The 14,031-nt window shown below is 35.9% G+C and overlaps 1 protein-coding gene across 13 annotated transcripts in view; it reads right to left on the minus strand.

The window, feature by feature from the left end:
- Window positions 1-1,891: 1,891 nt before the first annotated feature.
- GPHN (gephyrin) overlaps window positions 1,892-14,031 on the minus strand; it is a 355,412-nt gene continuing 343,272 nt past the window's right edge. For all 13 annotated transcript variants that reach the window (XM_036434071.2, XM_045579636.1, XM_036434065.2 and 10 more), the window contains 4 exons: window positions 9,826-9,890; window positions 6,158-6,261; window positions 4,452-4,548; window positions 1,892-2,885 (listed from right to left, as the gene is read on the minus strand). In XM_036434071.2, coding sequence (XP_036289964.1) covers window positions 2,752-2,885; window positions 4,452-4,548; window positions 6,158-6,261; window positions 9,826-9,890 — 400 coding nt within the window. In that variant the 3' untranslated portion in view covers window positions 1,892-2,751. The remainder of the gene's footprint in view (window positions 2,886-4,451; window positions 4,549-6,157; window positions 6,262-9,825; window positions 9,891-14,031) is intronic.

The raw sequence follows: 14,031 nt of genomic DNA on the forward strand, positions 1-14,031 counted from the left end.
CTTGGGATAATGTACGTGAATAAAATAAAATTCTTTCCCTCATGGAGCTTACATCTTATAATAGAAATAATTATTATTACTTGCCAATAATTCTGTTTCTGGAATGCCCTTTTCCTGTATCATCTTTAAAATTATACACTTCTTTAAGATCCATTAAAATGCCATCTTGTCCCTTGAAATCTTACCTTATAGGAGGTTAACATTTGAACTTCTCCAACTCTTTAAATCTGAATGTCATTCATCATATTCTACATACTCTACAATGTATTTTCAAGTATCAAACATATCAAATATTATGGTTATTTGCAAGTGTTTTGATTATTTCCCTTGATGGAATTTAATGTTAGCTACTATGTCTATTCATCTTTGTAAATGGTAGCATGATATACTTTGTTCCCAAGCACATATTAGATGATCCATAAATATTTCTTAAATGAATGTAGATAAATCTGTTCATAATCTTTCTCTTGATTTCTATTAACTAACCTTATCTTCTTTAATTGCAAGTATAAAACTTAAAATACAGGGTATTGTATTTTCAACTCTAGAGATATGAAATATTAGTATCAAATATTTATTGTTTACAACTTGGTTTTATTCATCATCACTTGGTACCTTGTTTACTAAGAGGACAATTTTTGTTGTCTGCTTTACTAAGAATAACCCACAGCATACTCAGTGTCCTGTTAGTAACATTTGAAAAGTGCCCTTAAATTTTTATTAAAGGAAGCACTTGGACGAGTATATTTCACTTGTTGCATTTTCTATGATCAGCACAGATTATTCCCATTTCTCTCTTCCTTTCGAACATGATTAAAAAAAAGGTACTCATCTGAAATTTTCTGGTGCACTACTTACATTTTCCCTCCATTCCAAAGAATTGTAGGTGTTTGAAATTTGTTTTCATGGCATAAGAATTTAGTTATTTTGCTCCTAAATTATCAACTATCTTTGCTTTAAACTTGCTTCTTATTATCTAGCTATGACTGGAAACACCAGATCAACCATAAGTTCCCTTCTACTCTGTATTTTCACAAAGCTACAGACCACAATACTATAGTAAAATATTTATAATAAAAGCAAAATATGCTAATTAGACCAGATAGCTGAACAACCTTCCCAACGTCATTCCAGACGTCCTTCTGGATGAAGGTGGGGGCTGAGGCAGAGGCGGTTAGTGGCAATCAGGCAGGCAGACAAGCAGTTAGGCAGACAAGCAAACAAGCAGGCTGGCAGAGTGGTTAGGGATGATCAGGCAGGCAGGTAAGTGGTTAGGGGCAATCAGGCAGTCAGGTGAGTGATTATGGGTGATCAGATAGGCAAGCAGAGTGTTTAGGGGCAATCAGGTAAGCAGTTAGGGGCAGGCAAGCAGGCAGAGTGGTTAGGGGTGATCAGGCAGGCAGGCAGGCGGAGTGGTTAGGGGTGATCAGGCAGGCAGGCAGGCAGGCAGGCAGGCAGAGTGTTTAGGAGTGATTAGGCAGGCAGGTGAGTGGTTAGGGGCAAGCAGGCAAGCAGGCAAAGTGGTTAGGGTCAATCAGACAGGTAGGCAGGCAAGTGGTTAGGAGCCAGCAGTCCTTGATTGTGAGAGGGATGTCTGACTGCTGGTTCAGGCCTGATCCTCGAGGGATCCCTGTAGGATCAGGCCTAAACCTGTAGTTGGACATCTCCTGAGGGGTCCTGGATTGCAAGAGGGTACAGGCCGGGTTGAGTAGACCCCTCCTCCCCCATGCATGAATTTCATGTACCGGGCCTCTAGTAGTTATATAAAGCCATATTTTACATCTCCTTTATATCACTTAATCTTGCTGAGTCATCTTAAATATGCATTTCATCCAGGCAGAACCCCATCAGAATACATGATAATGTTCAATAACAAGGCCAACACAATGGATTTTTATATAATGATCAAGGATTTTTTTTATTCATTAAGTTTCAGTATCATTACAGAAAATGTTATGGTACAGAGTTGTTTATCATTATTTTTTCTTTGCTCTTGATTTCCACATGAATGCTGGTAACACTAATATCTGTACAAGATCAGTCTTTGATTTTATATTTTTTTCTGTACAATTTTAAATGTATTGGTTAAAAAGGCTGTCAGCACTTAAGGAAGCATTTCCCCCCAGTTAGATTGTTCAAATAAAAGGTATCCAGTTACTGCCCAAGAGTACTGTGCCATGAGGCTCTGGGGTGAGAAACTTCCTGGAAGCTCTGTGAGGGATGGCTCTCCTGGAGGCAGGGCAGGGCCGCCCCCAGTCGCTCTTCTGTTGGCACTGTGCACATAAACACGAGATACATGATAAAGAACAAGCGAAAGCTCTCTGGAAAGCGGTTATGAAGCATACTAAGAAGGGAATCCAAGTGTTGCCTACACTAGTATAAATAAGCAGACAGCCTTGATTTGAGAGCATAAGTAGTTGTTTAAAGATGAGAAAAACACAAGTTCTGCAGGCACCTACTGCTGTCTACTAAAAGCTATCGCTATCAGACCTAGCATTGAACACACAAAGCAATTTGCAAGAAAGGAAAAATTTGCTTTGATATAATCTGAATAGAGTTATCTGTTAAGATTTATTTTTAGCTGTTTTTTTTCTTTAAAAGGTATTTAAATTCTTTTGAAATATAGTTCAAGATGTTGACTATACAGATCAACTTTTATCCAAATCAGAAAAACTAGCTGTGCCGTTGCATATTACAGGATACAGTCAATGATATGTAGACATGCATCAAAGCTTTCTCCGTTGGTGACCATCATAGTCGTCCAATGACCATGACATCCACCACCTCGCCTTTGTGGAGCTCCACGTACTGCTCTGTCTTTGGAGGTAGCATCAACAATCCATTGGCACTGCGCATGCTCATCAGACGGCTGCTCATCTGATTACCTAGAAAGAAATACTCTCATTGCAGCAGCAGAAGCATCACTGTGGATCCATCTGGAGCCCGTCTAGTGCCTTCCAAAGTAAGAACTCATGAATAGAAACATAGGTCTTCAAGAGGAAGAGAGATGATCAGACTTCCCAGCATTCTTTTCAGGTAGCCTTGCTACTTTACTCTACTACCTTGCCACTAAACTCTAAAAATAAACATTAGAAATTATTGCTCAAAAGAATAAACCAGGAATTCATAGAATTATGCAAAACACCACATGATTTTGATTTTCCTCTTCATGCTGAACTATTATGTGTGTCTGAAAAGAAAGATGTTTAAAACCTATTAAAATAATGATAGTAACAGCACGGCTACCATTTCTTTAGAAGTATTTACTAAGTGCCAGACAAGGTGGTAGGCACTTTACTTAACCATGTTTAAAAAAAAATGTTTTTATTGATTTGAGAGAGAGATACAAATATATATATATATATATATATATATATATATATATATATATATATATATTTTACAGAGAGGAAGAGATAGGGACAGAGAGTTAGAAACATCAATGAGAGAGAATCATCGATCAACTGCCTCTTGCACACCCCCCACTGGAAATGTGCCTGCAACCAAGGTACATGCCCTTGACCGGAATCGAATCCGGGACCTTTCAGTCCAGAGGCTGACGCTCTATCCACTGAGCCAAACCGGTTTCAGCGAGATACAAATATTGATGAGAGAGAAACATCATAGATCAATTGCCTCCCACAGGCCCCTTGATGGAAATCCAGCCTGCAACCCAGGCATGAGCCCTAACCAGGAATTGAACCAGTGACCTCCTGGTGCATGGGTCGATGCTCAATCACTGAACCATACTGGTGGAGCTTACTTAACTATTTTATTGAATCCTCACAAGACTCAAATGTGTTGAGGTAACTTGCTTAGAGTCCTACTTTCTTATGGCAAGGCCCCTGTACTTAGTCACATTGTTAGTTGATATCTACACTTGACAGGACTTTTGTTTCAAGGGCAGTATAATTTTACTGGAGTTACATCAAAAGTTAGGTAAAAAATGACTAGAAAAGTTGGGGATAAAAGTTTAAAGTCTAGAAGAGGTAACCATAGAACTCTGAATTATCAATATTGATTTCTTAGTCCTTAAATTTTACTAATATCTAGGTTAGAGTGGAGGCTCTAGACTCAGAATCACATTATGATTGGGCTTTATTCTCATGTTTCAAGGTGGCACAGCCACAGTCTTTCCTTTTCCTACAACAAAAATTATGCTCAGAACTTACTGGACGAACTAATATATAAAAATTGCTCGTAATTATAGATTTGTTTTCAAATGGTTATCTAGAAAACATGGCTCCATGGATAACAAAAAACTTATTATAATTTTTTTATTCTTTTGTCCTGTTATACTGTATGTTTAAGAATATTTAATTCATCTAATCTTCCAAAGAGGAAAATATATAATAATTCCAAATTGGGTATACTCAAGGAAAGAAGTTATATACATATGTAGTTTTAGCAGAATAAGTGCGCAGATGTACCTATAGGTGTAAATGACTAACCTGTACTCTGTGCCCAAGGCAGTGGTTCTTGGTGATGCCAAGTCAGTATACACCGATGGTATTCTGGGCGAGGATCCAGTTTTACATCACATGATAACTATAGAATAAAGAGAAAGACAAAACAAATTTGATAATTTTTGGATCATCTCTTAGAACTAGAGGGTGGTGGAAGTTGTTCAAAGAATAGATAGAGTGGACATGAAAAATAACTTGGTATTCTGCTTTTTCCACCACTGCTACCTTATATTCTTTAAAAAAATATTTTTATTGATTTCAGAGAGGAAGGGAGAGGGAAGAGGGATAGAAACATCAATGATGAGAGAGGATCATTGATTGGCTGCCTCCTGCAGGCCCCCATTGGGGGTCAAGTGCACAACCTTGGCTGGAATAAAACCTGGGACCCTTCAGTCCTCAGGCTGATGCTCTATTCACTGAACCAAACCAGGTACAGCCCACCTTATATTTTTAATACAGGAAATCCAGAGGTTGGGTTGCTTTGATGAAAAGAGAAAAGAAGGCCAAGAAGTTGGTATTTATACTGTGGGAAGGGGCAGATGAAAAGATTGGGTCTAATTTTAAAAAATATATTTTCATTGATTTTAGAGAGAGAGAAAAAGAGAGGAAGAAAAAGGAACATTGATGTGAGGGAAACATTGTTACACTGCCTCCTGCCTGTCATCTACTGGGGATGAAGCCCACAACCCAGGCATGTGTCCTGACCTGGAATTGAACTGGTGACCTTTAGGTGCATGAAATAATGCTCAATCAACTGAGCCACACTGGCCAGAACAAGAATTAACATTTTTTATTAGCATAATAATAATTTAAATCACTTTACCTTAAAATGATTTACAAAGGCTTTAGCTCTAACAAAGATATTGTTTAGATTGAATGATATAATTAAAATTGGAATTTTGATTTAAGTTAAGTCTATGTCCAATTCATTCTGGTGACTATGTTTTTAAGTATGCTAATTATTCATTCTGACAATCCATGCGTTTCCTCTGGAATGTAGAATATAATTCAGTATTAAATCACACTCCACTCTTTCATTTAATCTTGCTTATGTTTATACTCTATTTCATATCAGTTGGGGTTTAACTTGCATTATTCTTAAATTATTTTGTGTTTGAGGGCAAAAATCTCTCTTTAAATATCTCTCTGTGTGTTTTCAAGTGCTAACTACAAGAGCTATTCATATGGCTGTGTGATCTGCTAAGTGTTTAAGCAGGTTCCCCCCCCCTGCAACAATGCACCGATTGATTTATAGCAGTACAGTGGAACAAATGTTACAGTGGAATGTTACCCACACCTAGGTTCTACTTCCAGCTTTACTGCTAACTGATGGCTGTACTAGCAAGTTTATTCTGCTTTCTGACACCTGTTTGTTCATCTACAAAATGGGGTTGTTTTGAAGGAGATCTTCATATTAACCTAAGAAACAAGAATCAGTTGCATCAAATTGTCATTATATCTCCATTACCATATGGACTTCTTGCTGGAGAAAACTGTTCACATTAGAAGTCATGAAATAATGTGGGAGGGAAATAAAAGTGTCCTTTTCCCCTATTTTCTATCACAAAGGAGAGCCTATAAACCCATTTCCTCTCAAAACTAATATGAAACTTGAGATGTTTCTATATCTAGATCATATCTTAATTGTTACTAGGCTTCTATTTTGGTTCCTGGTCATTAGAAAACATTACCCTGGCTTTGATGATGGTTGGCCGAGGATCCAAGATGCCCTGCATCTTTCTCAGTGCAGGCACAACAAAGAGATTGCAGGTGACCACGGCTGACACAGGATTCCCTGAAAGTCAACCACGCAGTTATTGTAGTATCCACATAAAATTTACCGAACAATTATGACTGTCTATACCTAGGTTATCATAGTGACATGGTTACTTGTCTTTCTCTTCTGAATCACCTTGAACCAAAAAGGATGCCAGAATAGAGCCGTATAGTCAACCAAATGCCATAGATGGTGCAACCTTCTGGGTCTACCAATGAAATGCAGACTTATGATATCCAGAGGTTGGTTAACACCATTTATTTTTTTCTTTTGTGAGAGCTATACATTGAAAACCTTTACTAATCTTGGTAAGTTTTAAAGCAGTTTCTACTTGCTATTTTATTTTATTGTTTACAATATTACAGATGTCCACCCATTCACCCTCTCCCTTTTTTATAGTTGTCTACTTGTTATTATTAATATATTTGGAAACTTCCATAGAAATATATGCTCAATACAAAGAAAATTTGAAAGTAGGAAAAGCATAAAGAAATATCCATATTCCCCTACACAGAGACATTTCTTTAAGTTTAAAAAAGAAAACTAAATGATTTAAAATGTGAAGGACTTGAAGATAAATATTGCATGGACTGAGTTGTGTTGTTTCCCCTCCCATTCATTTGTTGAAGTTTTAACCCCCAACGTGACTTTATTTGGAGATAGGACCTGTAGAGAAGTAATTAAAATTAGATGAGGTATAAGGGTGAGGCCCTAATTCAATAGAACTGGTGTCCTTATAAAAAGAGGAAGAGACATTAGGAGCGCCTGTGCACAGAGGAAAGGCCACCTGAGGGCATAGGGAAAAGGTAGCCATCTGTAAGCCAGGAAGAAAAACCTCAATAGAAACTAAATTTGTGTCCATATAGCCCATAGAATTGTGAGAAAACAGATTTCTGTTATCTACAATCCAGTTATGTAGTCTGTGATATTCTGTTCTGGCAGGCTGAGTGGAGTAATTCGAACACCAAGTTCTTTTAGAGTTATAATAAAAATTTGAGAAATTCAATTGTACCTCCCCAAGAAGGAATCTGATTATGTCATGCACTTTAAAGATAGGTAGGTTGTGAAAAAATGACCGAACTGAAAAAAACACATTTATAGTAGTTTCTTGTGTGGTACATTACCTAACCAAGCTGTATGATCCTGGTGAGTTCCAAACCTTTTTGAGTCTAACTTTACTCATTCACAAAATAAAGATTGGACTATATGATTCTCAATATTCTTCTGGTTCTAAAATTCTATTTTTATTAATACTTTCATACAGTTGTATGTAAAAATGTATGTATATATTGGAGATATATGATGGGCTATTAGATTTTTAGTTCCCCTTGGCCTGACTATGTGCTGCTAATTGTATCATTAAAGTAAAAGGCAATGATTGATTTAGCCTCTTATTAGCTAAAATCATACTTTTAATTTTCTTCTACTTATAAAGTAGTTAAGAATATCATTTTTTAAGTTATAGAAGGTGATGAGTGATACTTATTATTTCAATGGCAAATGAGTTGTCCAACAGAACTACAGACTTAATAGGCAGGAGTGGGGTGTGTGCTAAGAGATCAACCATAGGATTTGTATGCATACATATTAGCATAACCATTGGACATGGACACTGGGGCGGTGGGGGCTTGTCTTGAGGATGGGAATTGGCCGAGGATCCAAGATGGGGAGGGGTTAATCGGGGGGAAAGGAGACATATGTAATACTTAAAAAAAAAAAAAAAATCAATTGCTTATCTTGCCTCAAAAATACAAACTTTTTTTTTCTGGAAAACACACACAACACAGTTCATTTAACAATGATTATAGAATTCCTATAATTGCTATTGCTTTATAAAATTACTCTATGAAAATAGTACTGGAAGGACTGATATAAAAATTGTAGATAGTGGTTATTTCAGGGGAAAGAGGATTATGAATAACATTTCTTAATACTTATCATTTTCTAAAGTTTTGACAGTGAATGTGTTATTCAGGAATTTTAAAAAGTTACAAAAATAGCAAGTCGATACAAAAAACTTTTAAACTGCTTTAAAACTTATAAAGCTTAGTAATGGCTTTAAATGCATGGACCTTGGGAAAGCAGATGTACAATTCTGAATTTTAAAATCCTTGTAAAAGGAACTGCTTTGCTGGATTTACAATCTGAACATGTGAACTCCTGCTGCCCTCTTTAGGTTTATTCAGGCTGAGCAGAGAAAATTTCAAATGAAAGTAATAATTTGAATATAGATTAATTATAACTTTTTTGGTAGATAAACAGTACTTCCTCGGTAATGGTGAACTAGTCTCCCACTGTAACAACCTTTTGTCAGTGATGGGCTATAGGCTGAGTCATAGCTTCTGTAGACAAAGTAAACAGTGTCTTCTAGGCAAATTAAAGCCAGGCAGAGGATCATATTTTCATATAACGGTTTTTAGAATATTTAAGGATATATTAAAGGCCCCAAGGAGTTCTATACTAAATAAATTTTGAAGACTACTTTTCTTACATGTCCTCTCTCTTAAAATTTCCTATTTGCTAGAAATCTAATCTCTTTTTTTGCTTATAAACTCTTTGGGGCTTTAAAATGATTTTTAAGTCCTATATTTTCCTGCCTGCTTTCTTTTCTTTATATCTCTATTATGAGACTTATTTTATACAAAAAGCAAATAGATATCTCAAAGGAGTAAGTAGGTTATAAAACAAGTAAGTAAGTTATTTTCTGAAGGAACCTGGGTCAAAAAAAGAGAATGGGACACTGTTACAGATTAGAGGATAATTTTGTTAAAGTTGGAAAAAACAACAACAAGAAGATATACAAAACTTCTCAACTGCTTTAGATTTTTCAAGATTAGTAATGGCTTTAAAAGCACGGCTTTAAATAGCCAAAAAATGGGTAAAAAGCTGAATTTAAAAGTCCTTATGAACAGAACCACTGGCTTTTTAGAGAATACAGAAATACATTAAAAAGTGTTATTCACATTCTCTTCCCTGCTGAAATAACCACTATCCGAACCTGTGAGTTTCTGCTCATTTGGCAGTGAGGGTGAGGACAGTGATGTGATCAGACTGATGGGATTTGGCTGAGAAGTTCCAATACCCCTCCTTCCACGTTGTTCACCCCCCTCTCACTGGTCTAAATTTGGCCAAAACCAAAAGCAATTTTGTGTTTTTTGTTCTAGCATTTGCATATGTGGTTCATAGCCCTTTGGCCCCTTGAGCACAATACTTTGAGCTGTGGGACACGGTTAGGCTGCTAACTTTGACCAATCTCCTGTAAGGAAAAGCAGGTGCCCCAGAAAGATCCAGTGACAGCTAATACTTGGTTATCATTTTAAGTTTGGAATGTGCTTTGAAATATCTAACTTCACTTTCACACCAACCCTGAGAAGGAGTAACTAGCCCCATTTTATAGATGAAGAAACACCTTCAGTGAAGTTAAGTGATTCATCCAAGTGAGTAAAGCTGGGACTTGAGCCCAGGTCATTTAGATTCCAAATCAAGTACTCTGATAGGGGACTGGTCACTTGGGATTAAAAAACATTTTTGGTCATTTTTTTTTTCAGAAAAGACAAAATAAACTGTTTCAATTATTCTTACCTGGTAGTGCAAAAATTATTTTTCTTACACCATCAATATCCAAAGTTGCAAATGTCGTTGGCAGGCTAGAGAAAAAAAAAGAGATTATCAGTTCTGCAAATAGTATGACAAGTAAATTCAGTACTCCAGTTTTCTTGTTACACGGTTCTTCTAATAGGAAGCTTGTCATATAAAAATACTTCTCTGTTTATTCTTTAAATATTTATATCCTGAAGTGTTTCAAGAGCATGTAAATTAATTTGTTTTTAGCATCTACTATTTTCAAGTAATGAAACTCCTTGGTTTTCTGTAGCTTACCTTTTTCACTTCCTGCCAGTGTCATAGAAGAGTACTATCCCAAGTCCTTGAGTTCTCTACCCACCTAGCTAATGATGTCTATACTATTGTTGCTGATGATTCATAACCATCATTCTTATTATCAGAAGGTTACCTCATAATACATGCCTATCTGATAACTGCCTATTGCTCAAAAAGGAGTATTTCTCAACCCTTTAATATTGAACTCAGCAATAAACATAAGAACCTCCCTCCTATAAAAGGATTGTTTTGAAATGTCAAAATAAATAAAAAAAACCCATAACTAGAATACAATTAAAGCAATAGTAATATAGAAAATTCCCATATTATAACCCAAGTTTCTGACATGAATCTTTAGCATGAGAGGTATTGGTGAGGGGTAAGTGTGAGTGACATGGAGAAAGTGGGAAGTTAAGAATAGTAATTGTTTTCTATTTACTATCCTTTACATAGAATTTCAGTTAAAATTTTTATTGTATTAATGAAACTTGAGTGATGTAGAATCCTTAGGGAGTGATGAAGTTTCCATATAGTTGAAAAATTATCTTTTTAAGCACCCAAATTTGTTTTATTTTTATTGTTTTTGCAGGTTGATCTTTCAAAAATGGATCATATATATATATATATTTTATGATTTATAGCCATTATTATCAACTTATTCTTCTATAATTACAGTGATTTTGGATCACAAGGGTATTATGTGTTCTTTTCACTTATAAACCATAGATGTGAGAGAGAAACATTGGTTGCCTCCCATATGCACTCTGACCAGGTATCAAACCCACAACCTAGGTATGTGCCTTGACCAGGAATCAAACCTGGACTTTTTTTGGTGTATAGGCCAGTGCTCTAACCAGCTGAGCCACCGGTCAGGGAATCTGGATTTTTTGTTGTTGTTTTTTTTCACTAGTGTTTTTTTTCTGTGGCTTCCCTTAATGCTATACTGTCATTATCTTGACCCTTAAAGCTTGCGTAGGTTTGGAAACTAGAGAGTAGTAATAATAGTTATATTGTTAGAATAATAATAATAACAATTTTTAAAAGATCTATTAATTGCATCTATTATTTCATTTAATTTTCACAGTAATCTCATGAGGTGATGATTATCCCATTTTATAGATGAGAAAACTGAGAGAGAGATTAACAATGCCCCACCAAAATCACTCAGCTACTAAATGGGGAAATAAAGATTTGAACCAAGTTTTGTTTAACTGTATGACTCATAATTTGATGAGGCTCTGTATATAGGGTAGGCTGTATATAGACTTCATAACATCTAATTTTGACTACTCTGAGAGTGTTTTTTGGGGCTTTCTGATTCTTTGATGTGCTTTAGAAAGATGAGATTAGATTGTTATATCGATTTATGGATAGGTTATTCGGCAATGATTGTTACTGTATGATGAAAATAATTTCCAAGATGCATTCTCAAAAACAGCAACGTATGTTCACTGTAGATGACCCATAAAAATTGTGATTGGTAGATCTGGTTGATAATAATACAAATGCTTTTTTTTTGAGTATCTCTGTGTTTAAAATGAAAGAGGTTAGTTACATTCTAAATGCACTGTATGTGGGAAGAGCAAGACTAAAGTGTTCTGGCTTTTATATTTGTTCTTGTACTATTAGGCACAATTACCTTTAAAATCTTACCTTTAGACAAGTATAAGCCCATTTAAACTTCTAAACCACTTTACTCTAGTAAACTAACATGCATAATAAGAGGGAATGTATAACACCTTCCATCTACTGTACTTAAAGCCAATTCAAATCATCTTGCATCTTGCAGACAGGTACTATGATTTATCTAAAGGCACTAATTTAAAAAAGATTTCAATACAACAAAACACTTTGTTATCATGCATTGCTATCATGAGGGTCCTATTGCTAGACTGTGAAGTCTTTTTAAGCTCTGGGAAACCATTTCCTTGTAACTCAACACTTATTGTTCAATTCCCCTCCCGAGATGAGAATGTATAACAGAGATTATACAATGAGTGAAGTCACAGGGACTGACTTTAAGGGAACTGATTAAGTCCTAAAGTTGAAGTAAGTGGTAAATAAAAGTCTGAAAATAAAAACAGTACTAAATTAGCCCTGCCCGGTTTAGCTCAGTGGATGGAGCATCGGCTTGCAGACTGAGGGGTCCCAGGTTCGATTCCGGGCGAGGGCATGGACCTTGGTTGTGGGCACATCCCCAGTGGGGGATGTGCAGAAGGCATCTGGTTGATGTTTCTCTCTCATCAATGTTTTTAGCTCTCTATCCCTCTCTCTTCCTCTGTGTAAAAAATAATAAAAAAATATAAAAAAAGAGTACTAAATTATACATCACAGGTGCTGATATTAATTTAAATATACATTGAACAGATAATTCTCTTTTAGGGGTGAGGGCAAGTAATGCCAGCTTTTTTCTCACTGCAAAGGAAATAATTGATTTAACTTAGGGGGTTAGTGAGAAGCACATTGATATATTTTTGAGATGTCCTCTGTATTCTAATCAAATTTGTATGGCTCACAGGGAAAGGAAAAGAAAAAGCCCATGAACCCATACCATAGCAATACTTGCTTAAGACAAAATATTCCTAACAAGAATGATCCAAATCCAACAACTTCAATAATAAAAGAACCTTGTCAGTAGCAGCCATATTGGAGTAACTACAGAATTAAAATGCCAATAATTTTAAGTTCTATAAAGTTGTAAAGAAAACTTTAGGGATAATCCTAACTTCATACTTAATTGGCAAAGTCATGGAAGCAAAGCCTGATCGCTATCCTAGAACTGACACGAGTACCCAATAAATCAGGGAGATTACAAGGGCTAGGGACACTTAAAAAAAGGCTTCTGGAATATGTTAATAGTTCCCACAGTTCCTAACAGTCTCACCTCTACTCTCTCTTGGAGTTCACATGGGCCCCCAGCAGAGCATAATTCTGAACTACAGCACTATTGTTATTGTCCCTGACGGCATGGAGGTGGTGATGGAATGCTCACCCACACACTGAGCCTTTGAATAGGGAACCAAAGATTTACAGAGTAGCAGGTGTCTGAATAGATAGACAACTGCTTGAAGACATGGCCACACATATTTCATCAACACCAATGTTTAATGTTCTTTAAAGATTTACAATTGATTGTAGAATTTTCATCAGATCTTCCGTAGGGAGTTATTAGTTTTTAGGATATGTGCAAGATCTTAGTATGTGGTTATTTTTATTTCCTCCTGGGAGGTAGTAAGAAGCAGTATAAAATACTACTTACTAAGTATTCTCACAAAGAAAAAAAAGTTGAATCTTTATCTAATCAAGCCATTAGACCTAACTTCCAGTCTATAGAATATTCTGGAGAGAGTGTCGGACAAATTAAATACCACCACAAAGAAACAATCAGCTCAATCCATTTGTTTAGGACAAATGACTCAGTTTCCTCAACAAGTCAATGGCATGACAAAAAAGGAGGGGGATAGTAAATGTTCTTTAACAGCCAAAAACAATGAGTGCACTGACCTGAATCCTAATGCAAACAAAACAATTATAAGAAGGCATTCTTTTTCTTAACACATAGGATAATTTTGAATATGATCAGGGTATTAGATGTTAAGGTATTCTTATTTATTTTGTTAGATGAAGTAATACTACTGTGATTACATAAGAGGATATTGTTGCTGCTGCTATTATTTAAGATGTATATAAAAATGACATGTCTAGAATTTGCTTTATTATAATCTAGCCCTTTGTCCCCCCCAACAAGGTGTGAGATGGGCTGATAAAGCAATGATGGAAAAAATGTTGATAGCTACAGAACCTAGGTGATGGGTTCATGGGGGCTTTAATGTACTTCCTATTTATGTGTATGTTTGAGAATTTTCATTCTGAAATGTTTTTAAAGAGAGACAAAGAATCAGTATGGAG

The sequence above is a fragment of the Pipistrellus kuhlii genome, unplaced genomic scaffold (genome assembly GCF_014108245.1).
Source record: "Pipistrellus kuhlii isolate mPipKuh1 unplaced genomic scaffold, mPipKuh1.p scaffold_m20_p_1, whole genome shotgun sequence".
NCBI classification, from domain to species: Eukaryota; Metazoa; Chordata; class Mammalia; order Chiroptera; family Vespertilionidae; genus Pipistrellus; species Pipistrellus kuhlii.